At 41.3% G+C, this 21962-nt stretch overlaps 2 protein-coding genes across 3 annotated transcripts in view; one reads left to right on the top strand and one right to left on the bottom strand.

Annotated features, from left to right (window-relative positions):
- Rbbp7 (retinoblastoma binding protein 7) overlaps window positions 1-17478 on the top strand; it is a 20634-nt gene extending 3156 nt beyond the window's left edge. Inside the window, exons 3-11 of the mRNA XM_013032109.1 lie at window positions 5928-6073; window positions 8594-8767; window positions 9843-9958; window positions 11861-12021; window positions 12868-12994; window positions 13107-13184; window positions 14464-14586; window positions 16233-16343; window positions 17019-17478. Of these exons, the coding sequence (XP_012887563.1) occupies window positions 5928-6073; window positions 8594-8767; window positions 9843-9958; window positions 11861-12021; window positions 12868-12994; window positions 13107-13184; window positions 14464-14586; window positions 16233-16343; window positions 17019-17087 (1105 nt within the window). The 3' untranslated portion in view covers window positions 17088-17478. The remainder of the gene's footprint in view (window positions 1-5927; window positions 6074-8593; window positions 8768-9842; window positions 9959-11860; window positions 12022-12867; window positions 12995-13106; window positions 13185-14463; window positions 14587-16232; window positions 16344-17018) is intronic.
- A 162-nt stretch (window positions 17479-17640) lies between these two features.
- Window positions 17641-21962, bottom strand: part of Txlng (taxilin gamma) — a 58092-nt gene continuing 53770 nt past the window's right edge. For both annotated transcript variants that reach the window (XM_013032182.1, XM_013032184.1), the window contains exon 10: window positions 17641-20616. In XM_013032182.1, coding sequence (XP_012887636.1) covers window positions 20296-20616 — 321 coding nt within the window. In that variant the 3' untranslated portion in view covers window positions 17641-20295. The remainder of the gene's footprint in view (window positions 20617-21962) is intronic.

Here is a 21962-nt window from a genome sequence, read left to right as displayed (position 1 = left end):
GCAAGCGTTCTACCACTGAGCCAACTTCCCAGCCCTGCCCTTGAGAATTTTATCTCCAATAAACTACTAGAAAACCAGAAGTGGCACTGTAGCTCAAGCGGTAGAGGGCTAGCCTTGAGCTGAAGATCACAGGGACAGCACCCAAGCCCAGAGTTCAAGCCCCACGACTGACAAAAAATAAAGAGACTGGAGTTCAAGCCCCCCCCTTCTACTGGCACAAAAATAAATAACTCTCTGGTAATAATTGTTAGCATTTACTGCACACTTAGAACAGGTCTTGATGTATCTGAGGAGTTCTGTCAGTTATTTGCTTTAATCCTACTATGATGTAGGTACATTTTAATCATCGTTGATTTACCAATGAGGAAATTGAAGTTGTACTCATTAGCCTGAGAGGTTAGTACTGCAACCAAAATCATGCAGCAGCTGATAAGTGATTGCTTGGGCCTAGCCATGTACAAACCCTAACTTAACAACTCCGAGCAGTTCTTTCTAGAAGGAAGGCAGTACTTCATCAGGCTACCTACCTTTCTCAGACTTGTACCTTTTCTAATAGCCGCATATATTGAAGTTGCATATTGTGAAACCTGCAATTTAAAGATTAAGGCAAAGTCATAGGATTTTCTGATGTTATAAAAATAAGAGGTAATTTTACATAAAATGATGCATGATGTCCAGATTTCATATGTGAACATTGACTTCTCCTATAAACCTCAATGGCTATGATACTGCCACTGCACAAAACTGTTTTAGAAAAGTGAATGTACAGATATGAAAGAATCTGGGAGTGCTAAATAATGGACATTTGTAGATAGTGTGTGTACATGCGCTTGTGCATGTGCAGCAGTACTAGAGCTTAAACTTGGGTTTGTTCTCTCACTAGTCCTGTTCTGTTCCTGCTGCTCTACCAATGGATCCACACCTCCATTTCCAGCTTTTTGCTGGACAGTTGATTTTCCAGTTATTGGTGGTTCATGCCTATAAATCCTAACTACTCAGGAGGCTGAGATCTGAGGATCGTAGTTCGAAGCTGCCAGCCTAGACCGGAAAGTCTTGAAACTCTTATCTCCAGTTAAACTCCAAAGAAAAAGCCAGAAGTAGAACTGGCTCAAGTGGTAGAGTGCTGTCCTTGAGTAAAAAAACTCAGGGACAACACAAAAGAAGTATCTCAGATTTGTCTGTCCTGCCGGGCCTCAAACTAATCCTGAGAGCTCAGCCTCTTGCATAGCTAGGATTATAGACATGGGCAGCTGGTTCCCGCCTTAAAAAAATTTTGCCGTGGTGGGGATTGAACCCAGGACCTTATGCATACTAAGCAAGTGCTCTATTATTGAGCTACACTCAAGATACAAACTTTGCAATTGCTTTTGATTAGACTTTTTTTTTTGCATGTTCTACACTTGAAGTAAGCTCCTAGACTTTTCTCCCGCCCCCCCCCCGCCCCCATCATCCTGGGGCTTGAACTCTGGGCCTGGGTGCTGTCCCTCAGCTCTTCAGCTCAAGGCAAGTACTCTACCACTTGAGCCACTGGGCCACTTCTGGTTTTCTGGTGGTTTATTGGAGATAAGAGCCTCATGGACTTTCCTGCATGGACTGCCTTTGAACCGTGATCCTCAGATCTCAGCCTCCTGAGTAGCTGGGATTACAGGCATGAGCCACCAGTGCCTGGCTTCCTAGTCCTGTTTTTTAAGGTGTGTTCTTCACTAACATTACCTCAACTAGGCTCAAACTGAGATCCTTACTGCCTCTCAAGTATCTGGGATTGCAGGTGTGCAGCACCATACCTAGCACAGTCTGTTTTCAAATCTCTTCAGCCAGGTGGATCAGGGACAGTTCAGGGACAGTCTGAGCTACACAAATGAGTTGCTATATTAATTTTTTAAAAGTAGATTGAGCATCATATATTGAACAATATTCATATGGTTTGGAGCTTTGTGTGCATTTGCTTTTTTCTTCCTGCTAATGTGCTTTAAGCCTTATTAATAACAAGTTATCCTTTTTGGATCTTTTGAAACTATTACAGTATAGTAGCAAAGGGAAGGGACTTCAAGGTCAGAGACTTAGGCTTGAATTCTGATCCTGTTAGGTTTATGAGCTAAGGCAAATTGTTTAGCCTTTCTGTCCCTGAATTGTCTGGTCTGTACTGGATGAATATTGGTAGTAAACAACTGCTTACATTTGAGGGAATTAAATAAGGTGCTACATGTTAAAGTGTGTTTGGCAGAGTAAGATCTGCAGAAGTGGTGACGAAGGCTGATTCTCCTACCCCTTTCTGTTAAAGAATAATTTGTAAAAGTAGGTTTTTTTTAATTTCAATAAAAACCACTTTTTATCTTATCCTCAAACAGTTATATAAAACTATTTTAAAAGCTATACTGTTTTACTTAATTTTAAACAGACTGAATATTCCTTATGTGAAATGGCTGGGACTAGAAGCATTTAAAGTTTGGCGACTTTTTTTATTTTGGCATATTATATGCATATACTTATCAAGATATCCTGGGGCTGGGACCCAAGTCTACACATAACCTGAAAGCAATTTTTTTGCCAGTCCTAGGGCTTGAATTCAGGGCCTGGACACTGTCCATGACCTTTTTTTTTTGCCAGTTGTGGGACTTGAACTCTGGGCCTGGGCGCTATCCCTTCATTCTTCAGCTCAAGGCGAGCACTCTACCAGTTGAGCCACATTGCCACTTCCAGCCTTTTCTCTTTATATAGTACTGAGGAATTAAACCCAGGGCTTCATGTACACTAGGCAAGCACTCTACCAGTAAGCCACATTCCTAGCCCCTGAAAGTAATTTTAAACAATATTTTTAGTGTACCTGTGTTGTGACTGAGTAATCACATGAGGTCAGGTGTGGCTTTTTCAACTTGTGATGTCATATCAGCACTCAGCAAATTTCCAATATTGGGGCATTTCAAATTTTTTGGGGGGTCAGTCGTGGGGCTTGAACTCTGGGCCTGGGCGCTGTCCCTTAGCTCTTCACCTCAAGGCTAGCACTCTACCACTTGAGCTACAGTGCCACTTCGGTTTTCTCTGTTTTATTGGAGATAAGAGTTTCACAGGCTTTCCTGCCAATAAAACAAAAACTCAAATTTTTGAATTAGGGTTATTCAGCTATGTTACTCTCAGCCCAGATGGTTTGCTTTTATGTTACAGGATTCATATATAAAGAATTTGTGGGAATGTAGTTGTGGAGATGAGAGGGAAGGGGGTGGGGGGATGATAAGGGAAAAACAAAGGAGGCAACAATGCTTGATAAGAAATGTACTCATTACCTTGCTCATGTGATTGTAACCCCGCTGTACAGTATTTTAAAAAGAATTTTTGGGCTGGGTGCCAGTGGCTTATGCCTATAATCCTAGCTACTCAGGAGCCTGAGATCTGAGGATCATGGTTCAAAGCCAGCCTGGGCAGGAAAGTCCGTGAGACTCTTATCTCCAATGAACTACTCAGAAAAAGCTGGAAGTGGCGCTGTGGCTGAAGTGGTAAGAGCAAAGGCCTTGAGCACAAAGAGGCTTGGGGACAGCACCCAGACCCTGAGTTCAAGCCCCAGGACAAGCCAAAAAGGGGGAGGGGGAAACTTAGGGGGTTGAATTGTAGGATGTTTAGTGTCCTAGAAAGAAAAATGCCAGGCAGTCTTCTTTCTTGCCTATTGGGACTATGTGGTGCTCTGCAGAGTTCCATTTTATAGGGTTTGAAGGAATTGTGATTGTGTTTTATTACCATACACAGCCATAGAAATGTTGCCTGTTCTAACTGCCTGGCTCATTGAAGGACAGTGCTCTATCTCATGTGCCTGTACTTAACATATTTTCTAATGATTTTCCAAGCTGTTCTCTTAAAAGTTTGGCAACTTTATTTTGGCATATATTAAAAGTTGAGGATTGGACCTAAGGCCTTGCACATATTAGGCAAATGTACGTACACAGATCTTGAAATAGAGCAGTTTTGCAATTGTTGAGTTTCTTCTCAGTGGAGTTACAGGATCAAAGGATTGTGATAACTGAAGATAGGTAGGCTCTTGGTTGGTTGGTTGGTAGCTAGGTAGGTAATGGGATTCAAACTTGGGACCGTACTTTTTCTGAACTTGAAGTCTCATGGATTTTGTCTGCCCAGACTGGCTTTGAACCTCAGATGTCAAGTCTCCTGACTAGGTAGGATTATTTGCTATTAGTGCTTCTTCAACTATTAGGAATCTCTAGAATTAGAGAACAGTGTCATGTAGAGTTGTTTTAAGAAGTAGGCTATGGGATGTTTATTTTTATTTTTTTGTTGGTCACGGGGCCTGAACTCTGGGCCTGGGTGCTGTCCCTCAGCTCTTCATCTCAAGGCTGGTGCTCTACTACTTGAGCCATGGCACCACTTCGGGATTTTTCTGCTTACTTGGTTCTGCGGAATCAAACCCAGGGCCTCATGCATGCAAGGCAAGCTCTACCACTGAGCCACCTTCCCAGCCTGGGATGTTTATTTTTTATACCAGTACTGGGGCTTGAATTCAGGACCTCATGCTTTCAAGGCCTTTCTGTTTACTGCTAACATTCTACTACTTTAGTCATACCTCCATTTCCTAAGCTATGTTTTAATGACAAAAATCAAAAGGATTGGGGCTGGGAAGGTGGCTCAGTGGTAGAGCGCTTGCCTTGCATGCCTGAGGCCCTGGGTTCGATTCCTCAGCACCACATAAGCAGAAAAAACCGGAAGTGGCGCTATGGCTCAAGTGGTAGAGCGCTAGCCTTGAGCTGAAGAGCCAAGGGACAGCACCCAGGCCCAGAGTTCAGGCCCCCACAACCCGCAAAAAAAAAAAAATCAAAAGGATTTATAATAAAGGATTTATAATGAAAGAAGTCCATGCATGGTTAAGAAAAAAAGTCAGGAGAAACTAGAACAATTGAATTTAGGTTAGATGATTTTTTTTAATAACCTCTAGTCTACTTGAGACAGTGCTCCTTAGAAAAGTTCTATCAATCTGTCACTTTTACCTTTTAGTCTTATTTTTCCTACTTAACTCCACCAAAACAAGTTTTTGTTGTAGTTTTCTCCCTTCCACCAACCATGCACGTCATTTATATCGGTTCTGATATTGTTCTGTGGTGTATCTCCTTTCCGGCATTCGTATTGTTTTCCAATATTTTTATGAGATATGTTTAAATTCCTTTCACTCTAAGGCACTATTCCCTCTAACAATATTTTTCCTGAGATCTGAAGGACATTGTTCAAAGTCAGACTTTCTAAGTACTAAAAAAGTGATGCCAGTGGATCATACCTGTAGTCCTAGCTACTCAAGTAGCTGAGATCTCAGGATCACAGTTTGAAGCCAGCCTGTGCAGGAAAAATCCGAGAGACTCTTTTAATCCAGTTAACCACCAAAATGTTGGAAATGGAACTGTGGCTCAAATGGTAGAACACTAGCCTTTATGAGGGGGAAACATAGCTTAGGGACAGTGCCCCAGTCCTGAGTTCAAGCCCTAGGACTGACACCTCCTCCAAAAATGTGGACGTGTGCTCATGCACATTGCTTGCCTTGTTAAAATTGTAAGGAACTGTTAGCATGGCTTATTGGTAGAATACTTCCTCCCCCCCTCAAGAAAAAGACTTAAAGTGGAATCAGTGATGGACTCTTGTGTAGATGTTTTGTTGGGTCTTCCTTCTCCATAGGGCTGCTCCAGAAAAGATATTATTCACATTAATTTAGGCAGAGGAGTGTGGATTTGGGGGGAAGAAGCAAGCACTCTGTATGTTGTGATTTGAATCTTTCTTTTGAATATGTGGTGACTTAAAAGTTGGTAAATTAGAGAATAGGTTTGGGGCCATCCTCAGTATATATTTGCTAAAGAAATTTTAATATATTTTGAGGAAATAGCCTCAATTGTTAAGTGAAGATACCTGTAGGCTTAGTGTGACTTGTTTTCTTCCTTAAACAGGCCGGAAGGAAAGGATTATGCTCTTCACTGGCTGGTGCTGGGAACTCATACATCTGATGAGCAGAATCATTTGGTGGTTGCTCGAGTTCATATTCCCAATGACGATGCACAGTTTGATGCTTCCCATTGTGACAGTGACAAGGGTGGTAGGTATTCCATATATTCTAGTTTGCTGTCAGAATGATGAGTATGCCTTTTTCAAAGCATATACTATTAAAAGTGTATGCTATTAGCTTTTGACTCAGCGTAACTTCTACAGAGTTACTTACATGTGTGCAAGGATTTCACATTAAATTATTTACGGGATTGAAACATTGAGATCAGCCGGGCACTGGTGGCTCATGCCAGCCTCCCAGGAGACTTGAGATCTGAGGATTGTGATTTGAAGCCAACATAGGCAGGAAAGTCCATGAGACTTTTTTTTTGGGGGGTCCGGTCGTGGGGGCTGAACTCTGGGCCTGAATGCTGTCCCTCAGCTCTTCAGCTCAAGGCTAGTGCTCTACCACTTGAGCCACAGCGCCACTTCTGGCTTTTTTCTTTTTGCTTATGTGGTGCTGAGGAATTGAACCCAGGGCCTCAGGCATGCAAGGCAAGCGCTCTACCACTGAGCCACCTTCCCAGCCCCAGTCCATGAGACTCTTAATCTCTAATTTACCACCATAAAGCCAGAAGTAGAGCTTTGCCTCAGCACTAGCCTTGAGCAGAAAAGAAAAAGCTCAGTCCAGTGTCTAGGCTTTTAATAAGAATGAGAGAAAAAAAACTAGATGCCTGTAAGATCTTCTGGGAATCACAGTTTGAAGTCCAGGTAGATAAATCAGGAAGATTCTTTTTTTTTTTTTTTTTTTGTCGGTCGTGGGGCTTGAACTCTGGGCCTGGGCACTGTCCCTCAGCTCTTCAAGGCGAGCGCTCTACCACTTGAGCTACAGCGCCACTTCCGGTTTTCTGGTGGTTTATTGGAGATAGGAGTCTCACGGTCTCTCCTGCCCGGGCTGGTTTTGAACTGAGATCCTCAGATCTCAGCCTCCTGAGTAGCTAGGATTACAGGCATGAGCCACCAGCGCCCAGCTAGGAAGATTCTTATGTCCAGTTAACCAGCAAAAACTCATAACCCAAGGTATGATTCAAGTGATAGAGCACCAGCTATGAGGAATAAAGCCAGGCAGGAGCATTCAAGTCCCATTACTGGCACAAGGGCAACAAAAACGTGAGAGAAAAAAATCAGTATTCACTAGTAAAGGTATCCAAGATGAATGAATTACTAAAGAGTATAATTATTATAATACTTATTTGGGTAAAAGCAATATGTGTTGGGTAGATGCATAGAAAAAAAACTCTGAATAGTTTTGTTTTTAGGGGAGAGGCACCAATCTAGGAAGCAATTGACTTTTGAAAATGTCAAATATTTCTGTTTTAGTACTCCCATGACCACCTCAAGTCTGGTGATTTTTGCTAGGAGGACTCAAAACATTTCAGTAACAAATTATATTTATGATTAAAGTTTGTTATTAAAGACTGCAAAACAAAAGCAACGGGAACAAGATAAGTACTTGCAAGTCCAGGGAGGTCTGGCACAGTCTCATCCAAGGCCACACAAGATGTGCTTTCTCTATGGCAGAAGCTATAAGGACATATGTGGGGTATCTCTGCCCATAGAAGACCATAGGGAGTCAGTCCCTCTTCTAGATCTAAGGCTTTCTTGGATAGCTGCTTGGCATACCCTGCTGGCCAGCAACCAGGACAACTGAAACTCAGGGTCCTAGTGATGAAAGTTGGTACGTATCAGCCTTGATATTTGTGCAGAGCAACCCTGGAAAACTAGAACAGCATGGTCTGTTGCTCCTAGTGTACATAACAGAAGCATCAGTCCATCAGTGATGGGAAGAACATTTTGAGATCCATGTTCCTAAGAGTTGGCCGTGGGTCAGTAGTGGTAAGAGAGAGAGAGAGACCAGGTTAATTCTGTATAGCTTCAGATGATTTAGGATCTTATTATTTTTTGTCCTTTGTGGGGCCTGAACTCTGGGCCTGGGCGCTGTCCCTCAGCTCAAGGCTAGCGCTCTACCACTTGAGCCACAGCGCCACTTCTGGCTTTTTCTGCTTATGTGGTGCTGAGGAATCGAACCCAGGGTCTCATGCATGCAAGGCAAGTGCTCTACCACCGAGCCACCTTCCCAGCCCATAGGCTAGCCTCACTCCATTTCTGGCTTTTTTTGTAGTTAATGGGAGGAGATGAGTCTCATGGACTTTGCTGCTCAAAGTAGCTTCGAACCTTGAACCTTGGAACAAGCTCAGTCTCCCAAGTAGCTAGGATTACGAGTGTGAGCCACCAGCATCTAGCTTGATTATTTTTTTATTTGGCAGGACTAGGATTTGAGATCAGGACCTTGTACCAGTTATTTGAAATAAATATAAATAGCCATACTTAACAACTGTGAAATACTGTTTTTAATTGCTGTAAATAACTGAATTAATAATGTATTTTCCAGTGCAGATGGGCTTTGAAAATACATCGATTCCAAGTGGCAGGTGGCCCATGTTAGTTTTTTCTTTTTTTCACATCAATTTGTGTGATGCTCTAAGTGTAAATTCTGTTGGGTTGATTAAATAGAGTGACTTACGAATTTTAAACTGAACTTTATATGTTTCTTTCTCTACCCTCACATTAGAATTTGGCGGCTTTGGTTCTGTGACAGGAAAAATTGAATGTGAGATTAAGATTAACCATGAAGGAGAGGTGAACCGTGCTCGTTACATGCCGCAGAATCCTCACATCATTGCTACAAAAACACCATCTTCTGATGTGTTGGTTTTTGACTATACAAAGCATCCTGCTAAGCCAGGTATGTAATAATAAAAGTTATCAGATCATTCATTACTGGAACCTTTTTAATTCAAAATGATAATCCTTTTAAGATCTTTTTTGTTGTTGTTATTGAGGTTTTGGGATTTAATCCACAGCCTCATCAATGCTAGGCAAGCACCGTACCACCGAGTTATATCCCTACCCTTTCAAAGTCACTTAAAGGTTTGCAGATTGTTTGGGGAGTCCCATAACCACCAATCAACGTCAGTGATTTGCCAGAAGGCTCTAACAACAGGTTATCACAGGGAAGATTAATTATAAGGAAAGGTCCAGAACACAGCAGGATTAAAAAGATAGATACAAGGGGATAACCCTCTAGAGAGGTCAGGCATTGGCTTCTGAGGCCTTCCTCTCTAGGGCCACACAGGCCATGCTTTTTCTATACCAGCAAACCACGAGAACATGTGTTGAATGTGTGCCCAGAAGAGCCTGTTTGGAGTCTAAGGAACTAGAGTTTTTATGGAGGTCTTGGTCACAGACACATCTTGTTCTTTGACCAGCTGTGGTAATAAAAACTCAGCATCCAACAGTGATGCTAGGTACATCGTGAATTCTTGCTAAACAACCCTACAAGTCTTAACAAGTTGCTACAGCGTATTGCTCTGGGCATATATACAGTTTTTTGTCAGACAGTGACTTAAGAAGCTTTCTGAAGGTCACATTCTCAGGCACTGGGCAAGGGTCATTTATGGTTACAGGCTACCCTAGAGACATACTACAGCTGAGTGATCCAACCTGCTATGTTAGAATTATTTCTAAAGATGCCCCAGGGCTGAGAGGATAGGGTTGCTGCTACACAAATTTGTGGTATAACTATAGTTTTAGTATTTCTCTGTTGGAGATAGTGAAAGGTTTTCCAAGGAAAACATTTAATAGTCATGAGGTTCACTTTGCATTATGTGTATAATATAAAACCAATGGAGACAAAAGCTGTACGAAGCTATTGTGGGTCAGACAAAGTCCTGTGTGTAATTGCTGTTAAACTCACTTAATGGAGTGAAAAGTTGCTCTTACCAATTTTAATAAACATAACGTATTTTTTTTTCTCTTAGACCCAAGTGGAGAGTGTAATCCTGATCTTAGGCTAAGAGGTCACCAAAAGGAAGGTTATGGTCTTTCCTGGAACTCTAATCTGAGTGGACATCTCCTAAGTGCATCCGATGACCATGTGAGAACCATGTTCTTCCTAACTGCTCAACTCCTGAGAGTTAAAATGTCACAGGGCAACTCAGCTCTGCACTGAAGGAGCATCAAATAGATGAAAAGTTTTCTAAGATAACACTGCTGATTATTGTGCTACCATTTTCTCAGGGCTCAAAGTAGTGGTTCTTGTCCACTCTATTGGAGTCTTGGGATTTGACAAAACCCTTTAAAGCAACCTTAGAATAGAGGGAGGATGGGCAAAAGCCTTCTCAATGTTTAAAAGAGGATCTCTAGGTCCTTATATTGGATCCTCTCTAGGGCTTTTGTGGAGTTGAATCCTTGCAAAGTATTTTTTTTTTGTTTCAGATGCAGTGGGTTTTGATATACTTGTAAGTCTTTTATGCCAAGAGCTGGTGGCTCACGCCTCTAATCCTAGCTACTCAGGGGTCTGAGATCGGAGGATCACATTTCAAAGCCAGCTGGGGCAGGAAAGTCTGTGAGACTTATCTCCAGTGAACCACCAGAAAATTGGAAGTGGCACTGTGGCTCAAGTGGTAGAGTGCTCCCTTGAGCTGCTGAGCTCAGGGACAGCGCCCAGAGCCAGAGTTTAAGCCCCAAGACCGACCCCCCCCCAAAAAAAAAAGTTTTATGACCATTCTTATCCCAAAATGTTTCACCAGGTGTCTCAAAAGGAAATTTCCATACCAATAAGCAGGTACTCCCTGTTTCCCTTCTGCCACATTCACAATCCAAATGAAGCCAGTGAATATATCACTCAGTCCCCCCTGGAAAGAGGCCGTTGGTTTCCCCCACATCCCCATTGTCAAAATTACCCTCCAATTGCTCTTCTCAAGTCAGCATGGGTGGGGAGGTAGATAACATCTGTGTTGTATTCCCAAACTCAGCTGCCAGAAAACCTCAGAAAAAGGGTCTGCCTTGAGGTTTCTGTTTCCTTCTAAATCTATTTGTGACGCTTTCCTGGATAGGGCTTTACTCTAACTTAAATGAACCTTAAACACCAAGTGGAAATTGCTAACTAATAATAATAGCTGACATTTAACAGTGGCTTCCCAACTGCCAGGCATGGTGTTAATCTTTCCAGGCCCTTTCTGAGGTGGGGGCTGGCGTGGGTGATAGGAGCCCTGCTTTATTCCTTTCTCTTTCGTGCGAGTTATTAACGGTATGTCAGAATGTACAAGTCGCAACAGACTAACATGGAAAGAAAAAGTGGTTCAGAAAGAGATGAAGCCAGTACAAATATCCGTGGATTTGTAATTAGTGTACTAATATGCTTCAAAGGAATTACTTTGGATCTTAAACCATTCAATGTGAGTCATTGCCTGATAGCTTAACAAATTTTATTTCTAAAACTTAAGATTGTACATCAGAAGAAATCTTTGATCATGAAGACTCATGATGTATGGCCTTCTGTGTTCTCTGAGGCCTGAAGTACTCTCCTTGAACTCTTCTGATGTTTCAAGGATCAGGCCCTTTGGGATCTGTCTGCAGACTCTTAAGCTTTGACCTTGTAGGTGTTTCTGGCCATACCTCTTGATGTCTATAGTGGTTCGTACCATTAAGAAACTTGTTCAAAGGCATAATCTAAGAGCCTTGTTTTAGTTTTTATTCCAAATATTCCCAATCTAGTGTGATTTTTTTTTTAAGTGAGTTCTGTTGCTCAGATTTATTGTGCTTTATCTGGATGAGTTTGGAATACTTGAATGTCTGTGTTTAGATGGAGATTTCAGCTCAAATGTCCCTCACCCACAACCAGTTCAGTTTCCTTACTTTATGCATTTCTTATCATGGAAGCTGATGGCTTATGTAGTTAAATTGTTTTATTTTTAGTGATGTTTTAAAATAAGCTGTTACCCTTGAACTTTAGTATCATACATCTTATTTTCTTTCCCCTGCCCCTCTTCCTCAGACTGTCTGCCTGTGGGATATTAATGCAGGACCAAAGGAAGGCAAAATTGTGGATGCCAAAGCAATCTTTACCGGCCACTCTGCTGTTGTCGAAGACGTGGCCTGGCATCTGCTGCATGAGTCACTGTTTGGATCTGTTGCTGATGATCAGAAACTTATGATGTAAGGCGGAAAGTTCAGTGGGATATTGATAGCTGATCTGAATGGGCATCAGTGATTGTGATATAGACTGGTTTGATTACTTTTTTTAGTTCTACACTTTATTAGCTTACATTAATTACACAGAGGGGATTCATTTATTGTTACATTTCCACACATGTTTACAGGATGCTTCAATTAGTCTCACTCTTAGTCTTCTTTAAAAAAAAAATATGTAAGCTCGATGCCAGTGACCCACACCTATAATCAATCCTAGCTACTCAGGAGTCTGAGTTCTGGGGATCTCAAGGCCAGCCCATGCTGGAAAGTCCATGAGATTCTCACTTAACCACCAAAAAAGCCACAAGTGGGCTTAAGCAAACAAAGCTCAGGGATAGCATCCAGGCCCTGAGTTCAAGCCCCAGTACTGCTACAAAAAATAATCAATGGTATATATGTAGTAATCTTTTTACATAAGATTTAACTGCTATATGACTGTGCGGTTTATTTTTGAAAATAGCTATGCAAATGTGAAGGAAAATGCAATCTAGTTATAGGTATCAAATTGTTTTCTTGTTCTGTACATATAGATTGTGTATGCTTGAAATTATTGGTAATTTGGACAGGATCTAATAAGAAAAGAACCAGAAATAATAGCTCTTGTTTATTATCTGAATGTGTAGGATATTATCATTTCGTGGTCCAAGTCGCAATGGACAGCTGTGTAGTTGATGTCTTTGCTGACGGATGAGAATAGCAGAACTTTCAGCAGAGTGGAATTGCTCCAACAGCCAAGCATGAATGTGTGAGAGGATGTGGAAGATAGATGTCCTCTTTGAGTGCTGTGTACCTTGTACCTTTGTGTTTTAGATGGGACACCAGATCTAATACCACCTCTAAGCCAAGCCACTTGGTGGATGCGCACACCGCTGAGGTCAACTGCCTCTCATTCAATCCCTACAGTGAATTCATTCTAGCAACTGGCTCTGCGGATAAGGTTTCAGAGTTTTCACCTATTTGATCTGTACAAGAAACTTGATTATATTGTGTTTTAATTGGATACTTCAAATGTCTTAAATCATAAAAATCATTCTTCTCCCCATCTTCAGACCGTAGCTTTGTGGGATCTGCGTAACTTAAAGTTAAAACTCCATACCTTTGAATCGCATAAGGATGAAATTTTCCAGGTATGTGACGATTTTCTGGTGTCTGTTTTCAGATTTTTAGTCATTTTATGGCCGGGACATTTTTTTTTGGGGGGGGGGTCCGGTCGTGGGGCCTGAACTCTGGGCCTGGGCGCTGTCCCTCAGCTCTTCAGCTCAAGGCTAGCGCTCTACCACTTGAGCCACAGCGCCACTTCCGGTTTTCTGGTGGTTTATTGGAGATAGGAGTCTCACGGTCTCTCCTGCCCGGGCTGGCTTTGAACCACAATCCTCAGATCTCAGCCTCCTGAGTAGCTAGGATTACAGGCGTGAGCCACCAGCGCCCAGCTAGATACACTTTCTATAGAAACAAGTAAGATCCTCAGATTTTAGTGTGTTTAGATTGTTTCATTTTGGGCTGGGGTATAGCTCAGTGTTAGAACATGCGTCGTATGTGTCAGGCCATAGTTCAGTCTAGCATCAAGAAAGTAAAAAAGTCCCCCAAACAGCTTTATTTGGCTTACACATTGCATAGTGAGAAGCTGTTTGTTGGGGGCTATTGAAGTGGCTCAAATGGTAGAGTGCCTGCTTAAGGAAGCAGCAAGGCGATAAGTTTAAATTCTATCTCCACCAAAAAAGAAAAGGCTAGCCAGGCGCCTGGAATCCTAGCTACTCAGGAGGCTGAGATCTGAGGATCATGGTTCAGAGCCAGCCTGGGCAGGAAAGTCCGTGGAAACCCAAAGTGACTCTGGCTTAAGTGGTAGAGCACCTGCCTTGAGCTGAAGAGCTCAGGGACAGCATTACAGCATCCAGACCCCCAGTTCAAACCCCACAACCGGCCAGAAAAAAAGAAAAAAAAACAAAAGCTACTTTTTGTTTCTTTAGACATTCATGTTACTAATGCATAATAATTTCACTCGAGAAATGCAAAAGGCTTCAAGAGTATAAAGGCTACACATGTAGTTTTTAAATTTATATTTATTATCTTTAAGTAGTTGTACAGAAGGGTTTCAATTCAACAAATACGTTGTAATGCAATGCATCTTGATCAGTGTCACTCCTTCCATCTTTCTCCCCCAGATTTTTTAATGTATTTGGCTTTTTAATTCCAAACACCACATTAAAATATTGAAGGAATTTTGAAATGATTTTTATTGTGAGGAACAATTTTTCATTCTGCAGTTGTTATGAATAGCTCTAAACCACATCTAGAAAGTAAACATCCTACCTTCTCACGAAATAGTACCTAATTGATTATCGTATAAAAATAAGTTGGTTTTAGAGTGAATGTGCACATCTGTGTATGAACTTTTTGGCCTGATACTGGTTTAATGTACTTTCATATGCATTAAGATACAATAATGAAAACATTACATTCTTCGTTAATAGCAAAATTGGAGAAGAGCAATCTGCCGAAGATGCAGAAGATGGACCTCCAGAACTCCTGGTATGCATTAGTTCTCTTATTCTACATGAAATATACAGATTAGGTTATCAAGTGTCAAGCTGGGAGCTAATGGCTCATGCCTGTAATATCCTAAGTATTCAGGAGGCTGATTTAAAACCAACCCAGGCAGAAAACTCTGCAAGACTCCATCCCTAAAATAACTAGCAAAAGGCTGGGATGGAGCCATGACTCAAATAGTAGAATGCCAACTGAGCAAACATGAGACCTTGGGTTTAAATCCCAGTACTGGTGAAGGGGGAAAAAGCAGTTTCAATTTGTACTTGTGCTGGTGATTTCAAAATTGAAGTCTTAAATATTACTATGATTGGGCCTTGACACTCATCAAAATAGGGAAGTTTAATAATAGAGAGTAGTTGGAGTCATGGAACTGATCTTATTACTTCCAGTTGTAATATTTCCTGAAGGCCTGTGGTAGTGAGAGAAGATAGCAGTGATAGCATTGTTCTTCAGTTAGCAATACGTAACTTATGGGAAACATTTTATTTATTTATTTATTTTGGTCCATTTGTGGGGCCTGAACTCTGGGCCTGGGCGCTTCCCTCAGCTCTTCAGCTCAAGGCTAGCGCTCTACCACATGAGCCACAGCACCACTTCCGGCTTTTTCTTTTTGCTTATGTGGTGCTGAGGAATCGAACCTAGGGCCTCATGCATGCAAGGCAAGCGCTCTACCACTGAGCCACCTTCCCAGCTCCATGGGAAACATTTTAATGGCCTGATTTTAAAAATCCACGTCACTTTCATATGAAGCATTGCCAGATTTAGCAATGACTCATTGTCTTTGTTCTGCATTCAACATTTGCCTTCTGCATTCATCACTCATTTTATAGTGCTCTTATGACAGTACTAATTTTGGGTATACTTGTGCTTCACTCACAAGTCTTGAGGAGTAAAGAAGGCCCTTAAGAGTAAATCCTAGAGTCTTTAGCTTCTTTTACGTTCAGCATTTGTACCACTTTTGAGGTTTTCTTCACTTGTGTACTTAATGTTTGAGATGCTTGTATACCCCATCTCACATTTTTTAACGGATCAAATGACTAGATAACATGGCAAATAATTGGCTGAGACCTCTTTGTCAAACTAGAGTCTAGTAGTCATGTCAAAGTGTCACATCACTTCTCAAGTCAGGAACCAGTGGCTCACACCTATAATCCTAGCTGCTCATGAGGCTAGGATCTGAGGGTTGTGTTTTGAAGCCAGCTGGGGTAAGAAAGTCCATGAGATTCCTATGTCCAATAAATTACAAAAAAAAAAAAACCCACCAAAATGGAAGTGGAGCTGTGGCCCAAGTGGTAGAGTGCTAGCCATTAGAAGTGGGGGAAGGTCAAAGACAGTACCCAGGCTCTGAGTTCAAGCTCTTAGCACACACACAAGTGTCACTTCCCAATTCAAAATCATAGTATTTTTGTTCTTGTTTTAAAAAGAAAACAAAAACGGTACTTCTATGTTCCAGTCTGAAGGTTTCAAAGTTTCTGAAGTAATGGAATAGGGATACGGGAGGCTGAATCAACTGCCCTCTAAACTGTGGGCCAATTCCCTCCTCCAAAAAATGTGATCTAGAAACTATTTTAAAACCTGTATTAGGATTAACAAGAGAGGATTTGAAACCAAGACTTTATCCTTAACAGTTCATTCACGGAGGGCACACTGCCAAGATTTCCGACTTCAGCTGGAACCCCAATGAGCCTTGGGTCATTTGCTCAGTGTCAGAGGATAACATCATGCAAATATGGCAGATGGTAAGCTGGGATAGACTGTAACTTATAGTAAACATTTCAAGTGAGGAAACTAAAGACGACGTTTTCAGGTTTGGCTCAATTACATACAGGTGCTTTGTTCACTATGTTGTAGCGCCAGTCAGGTTGGGGGCAGTCTCTGCACATCTATGTAAACACAGATGCACAGCCTATGTGCTTGAAATGTCACTGCAGCCCTCTGTCCAGTGGCATCTTGGCATCACTGCTCTGTCTCCAGTGTCTCTGTTGTGCCATAGGCAGGAATACAAGGAGGAAATGGTGAAGTGTTCGAGCGGTAAATACTTGACACTTCTGAGGTGCCGAGTTAACTAAGCCTTTCTTATCATTCCTGTAAGTGATGCCTGAAGTGTTTGCAAAGAGCACCTTTCTCTGAATGACTCGTGTGTGGGTGGCCGGGTATGTATGTGCCAATTACATATTGGCAGGTAACTTAATTTGTGCCTGCTTTTTCCTTCCTTGAAGTCTAGAAAATGCAAAATACAATGAAAGCAGTCAACAAATTAAGAACATGTCGTGTTTAATTTCTAGCACTGAGACACATTGACATGAATCTTAAAATCTGGCATTCACAGATGAAAATTCCATTTGTAGGCCTTTTTGTGAGCACCTTGGGGGAGTTTTACCTGTGAATTGATTTAGTTTGTTAATTATCTCCAGGCTGAAAACATTTACAATGATGAAGAGGCAGATGTCACAACATCGGAACTGCAGGGACAAGGATCTTAAACCCCAAAGTATAAGATGTTTCTGTTGAATGTAATGCTTACAAGAATGCTTGATTTGTCAAGCGCCAAAAGGCATTGTATAGTAGAAAATGTAAGTGGGATGGCTTCTGGCGTTCTTTACCCTCTGATTCTAGCACTTTCAAGTGAGCTGTTGCGTACTGTATCATATTTGTAGCTATTAGGGAAAAAAGGAATGTTGCTTAAAGGAGAACATCATCATCGTTTTAAAGTACGAGTTGCAGGGTACTGCCTTTTGATTCAGATGTTTTAAGTCCTCATTTTCCCAAACTAAGTGCTTGCTCAAGTTCCCAAATATGCAAGGATAACTTTTTTCACTTTTTCCTTCCGACACTTCTTGATTGGCTTTGCAGAAATAAAAGTTTTAAAATAAATTTTTGTTGCATTCATTCAGAAGCTGGGGAAGGTGGGAGGTATGGGGGTGTGTATCCTGTACCCCCTCTTCAGTAGGAATGGGCAGAATTGTACCATTGGACTTACTAGTCTACAACGAAGGCCACATGAATAACAAAAAAAATACACAGAAGCTGTTAAATTTATCATACATATTTACTTAATCTATACAGAATTGAGTAGATAAAATCAGATTCACATTAGTGAAAAATCTCTACAAAATGTCTTTGAAAAGCAAAACAAGACTGCCTCTTAACAATTCGTATCCTCATGAAAGACGTGGGCTGTAAAAATAAAGCAGTGTGTTTAGCACAAACTAGAAGATATCTGCATCATTTTTTCACAGTTATTTCCATCTACAGTCTGAAAGAGGTAGATTTTTCTGCAACACCTGAGAATTGAATTGTGATAACCAGGTGTAATAAAGGCAGTTGCATACATAACTAAAAAATACTGGTCTCGAGACCAAGAAATATACTACAAGTTTGAGGATGAAATGGTCCATTATCCAAGACCCAAGTTTGCTCTACACCTTGGAGGTCTACTGCCACTATAAATAATATACATCAAGATTGTATGGTGGTGCAATTTAAGTGAATTCAACATTGAAACCTTTTCTGGGCCAGCCTAAGTAGCATTAGCATTACAGTGTTCTAGAATATGGTAGATAAAGGGCGTACTACAAAGCCACAACACAAGGCTGGTGATGTGATTGCTTTAGGGGAGGAGGTACTTCCTCAGGGAGGGTCCCATTTCATTTTTTTGTTCACAGGGTAATAGGAGGAGAGATTCTGAATGCATCCCAGACAGAATCCATAGCCTTTAAACACCACAACAGCATCTAGCTAAAAATATACATAAGCCAAAAGCAGCAGGCCAAGTACTGTTAAATCACATTGCTTTATAACGCCCTTGAAAATATGAGACAGGTCCAAGATTTACAGTCTTCCACACAGGACCGGCACCACAAAGAAATGTGGTGGGCTACACACGATTTGACAAAATGTTAACAGCTGGACATCCAGCAGTTCTCATGATATATGACCATTAGTACTAATTTCAAGGTAGATAATATTTGATATTATACCTTCATTTCCCCTAGGGGGGTGGGAATTAAATCAACATATCACTTAGTAGCCAAAGGGGGTAGGGTGTATTTCTATGAGTTGTTTGCTGCTGACTCTTTGAGATGATCTACTCTGGATTTTTTCCTCCACTGTCTATCCCCTTAACACGACTGATGGTGGAGGCTTAGGGAAAAAAATCCCTCCACATCAGGTACTATTTTGTATCGGATAATTTTCAGTTCTTGCAACGCAGTTTAGACCATGAATGTGACAGGAATTTACAAATAAAGGAGAACAAGTTTATTCAGTCCAGTAAGCAATTTTAACAAGTGTCAGTTTGATAGTTTTGCTCAGTGAAATGTGCTAACATCAATTCTACTAGGACCTTTTTATTTCATTTATTCCATAAAGTATTTCTCAATACAAATACCAGAGACAGTAAAGACACTGTCATCAGTGTAGCTTTAAACACTGAAGGAAGAAAAAGGCAAATTTCAAATCGTCTCCAATTCCACAGATAGAGAACTTGACAATACTTGTATTTCTCTTTGAAAAAAAAATGAACAGTAAGAAATGAGACTGAAAGCGTAAGTTACAGGTCACACTCTGCCAAGTTTTCCCAACATGAAAATGCTAGTTCCAGTGTTTCTGTTGTGTAAATGAAATCTATTTGGGAGAGAATTTGAATTGTGAATCAACAAGTCTCCAGTTCTTCGCTGGTGTGGGGGGTGGGGAAGAGAGACCAAGGCCTCACACCTACTAGAAATGCCCTCTACACCTACATCAAGCTTGTTAACACCCCAACCCCTGGTGGTTCCAACACAACAGCTGAACATGAACTTTTACATAGGCAGAAGACAATGAACTTATGTCTAATAAAAGCTAAATGACAATTTACCCTTGTCTTAACCAGACAAGGAACTGCAGACCAAATGTCTTCAAAGAATTAGCTTTCCATGGAAGTGGAGGCTAAGTTTCACACCACTGTTACCTAAGATGAGCATCAGGTAGCCCGAATTCCACATGCTAGAGTTCTAGCCTGAAATCAAGGCATTTATTTCTCTTTCCAGCCACATAAACATGAAGCCTATTGTCCAGTGTTCTTGCCAATATACAGGACTTTGTTCCCAAGTGACTATATATAGTGCCAAACTTGGAAGTGAAGGCCTATAGCCATCTCAGTTGTCAAGTTACATAAACATTATCAAAGCATTCATCTGAATACGTTATCTGAATACCTTATGCTTATTTCTGACCCAACACTACAGGGTTTTTTTTCCCCTCACCATTTGAATAGGTTATTAGACAACTAATCAGCCTCCTTTGAATACTATTAATAGGGGATTCAAGATGCTTAACTTAGTATTTTTCCATATCAGGGAACCATCACAAGAACAGAATTCCTGTGTAATGGTCAGCCCTGTCAAGTGATGTCTGAATTAGGAACATTATATGCAGGGAGCTGGGAAGAAAATGGACGGACAACGCAGTGAACACATGCACTCCAACAAAGGGGAAAATGAGGCAGATGTGCAACATAGCTGAGGGAGAAATTTATAGATTCAAACTATTCAAACTGCTAAGCAGCCTCCTGTACCACAGTCCAGTAGTTCTAAGAAAATACAGATATGGTAGAAAAAGTAAGAAAATTTTCACCACAAAACCAATAGTTACTACTAACAGAAAGTTATACACAAAATAGATCTCTCAGTACAGTGATCACACTTCACCTTAGTCAACCGACTCAATGCCGGGGGCAGAGGCTGGCGACGCGAGCTTCTGTGCAGCACTCTCACTCTCCGCCTTGGCCTCCAGGCTCACCCCTGCCGCTCCTGGGGAAGCACTGGGCTCCTTGTGAGAATCCAGGACAGTGCAGGGTTGCAGTGCAGATGACACCAAGTCCCCATCAGTCCCTCTGGCAGAGGCCTGCTCTTTCAGAACTTCTACCTTCTCGTTGAGCTCATTTCTTTCTGTCTGAAGAGCCCTGCACAGCTTCTCTAACCGTTCCAGCTTGATTTGAAAGGCCTTGTACTCTTTATCACGGACAGTTTTCTGTTGGAAGGAAAAAAAAACACAGCAGTATGTCTATAACCTTGTTCAAGTATGACTGAGGTTATTATGCACATGCAAAAAATAAAAATAAAACCAAAGAAATGAGGTGAGCCAAGTTGGAAATTCATCTGTCTTGCCACCTACTGAACATGTTCAGTTTCTTCAGAAGCCTATGGGGCAAGGTAGTTTTCACTACATATGTATGCATTTAAATATAGGAATGATCTTTACCCTAATACTATTCTATGATAACTAGATTCCCTGGGTCCCATCTTTTAAAAAGCGGACAAAAATCCACTTTTTAAAACACTCATATTGATGAACTACTAAAAATTCAAGGCCAGGGGCTGGGAAAGTGGCTCAGCGGTAGAGTGCTTGCCTCATATGTATGAGGCCCTGGGTTCAATTTCTCAGCACCACTTAAGCAGAAAAAGTCAGAAGTGGCACTGTGGCTTAAGTAGTAGAGCGCTTGCCTTGAGCTGAAGAGCTGAGGGACAGCACCTAGGCCCAGAGTTCAAGCCCCACAACCAACAAAAAAAAAAAAAAGGCCCAGGTGCCAGTGACTCACACCTGTAATCCTAGCTACTCAGGAGGCTGATATCTGTAGAGGTTTGAAGTCAGCCTGGTCAGGAAAGTCTGAGAGACTCTTCTCTCCAATTACCTATCAAAAAGCTGTAAGTACAGCTATGGCTCAAAGTAGCAGAGCACTGGCCTTTGAACAAAAGAAGCTCAGGGGCAGTATCTAGGCCCTGAGTTCAAGCCCCAGAACCAGCATCAAAGAACGATGCCAAAACATTTATCAGAAACTAGGGAAAAATGCCCTCCAGAACTCAATTAAAACATGACTCAATTGTATAGCTTTCCTACTACTAATTTTTAGCTAAGATCCTTTTGCTCCAGTGATTTATTTTGTGAAATTTTACATGAGTCTTATGAAATTTCAGGAGATGTAAAAGTTGGTGATTGCAAGCAATACGTGTCATAAAACTGGCCAAACTACAGTATTTTTTCGCTTTTGTGAAAAGCAGGCATTCTAGGCATTTGCTTTCATCTTCACTGGGAAATCTAGTCCCTGCTTGCTAAGGCATGAGTCCTGCACTCAAGGTCATCAACTGAATGCTTATTAGAAAAGCAGGTTCCCTGACCAACCTTAGACCTAGTGAGTCAGAGCTTCTAGCTGGGGCCTAGAAATCTCATCCTGGAACATGAGTTTGGTTCAAATTTAAAGGTTAAGAAACTACTTCTATAGAACAAAGCAGAAGATGCTTTCTAAGTGTCTTCAATACAAGCCTAGGAGAATTAACTGGATGATGAGCTCAATCCCTCATTCAAGCTCCTCCACCTCA

Source organism: Dipodomys ordii, unplaced genomic scaffold (assembly GCF_000151885.1).
Source record: "Dipodomys ordii isolate 6190 unplaced genomic scaffold, Dord_2.0 Scaffold150, whole genome shotgun sequence".
Lineage (NCBI taxonomy): Eukaryota > Metazoa > Chordata > Mammalia > Rodentia > Heteromyidae > Dipodomys > Dipodomys ordii.
This window is presented reverse-complemented; position numbering and strand designations above follow the sequence as displayed.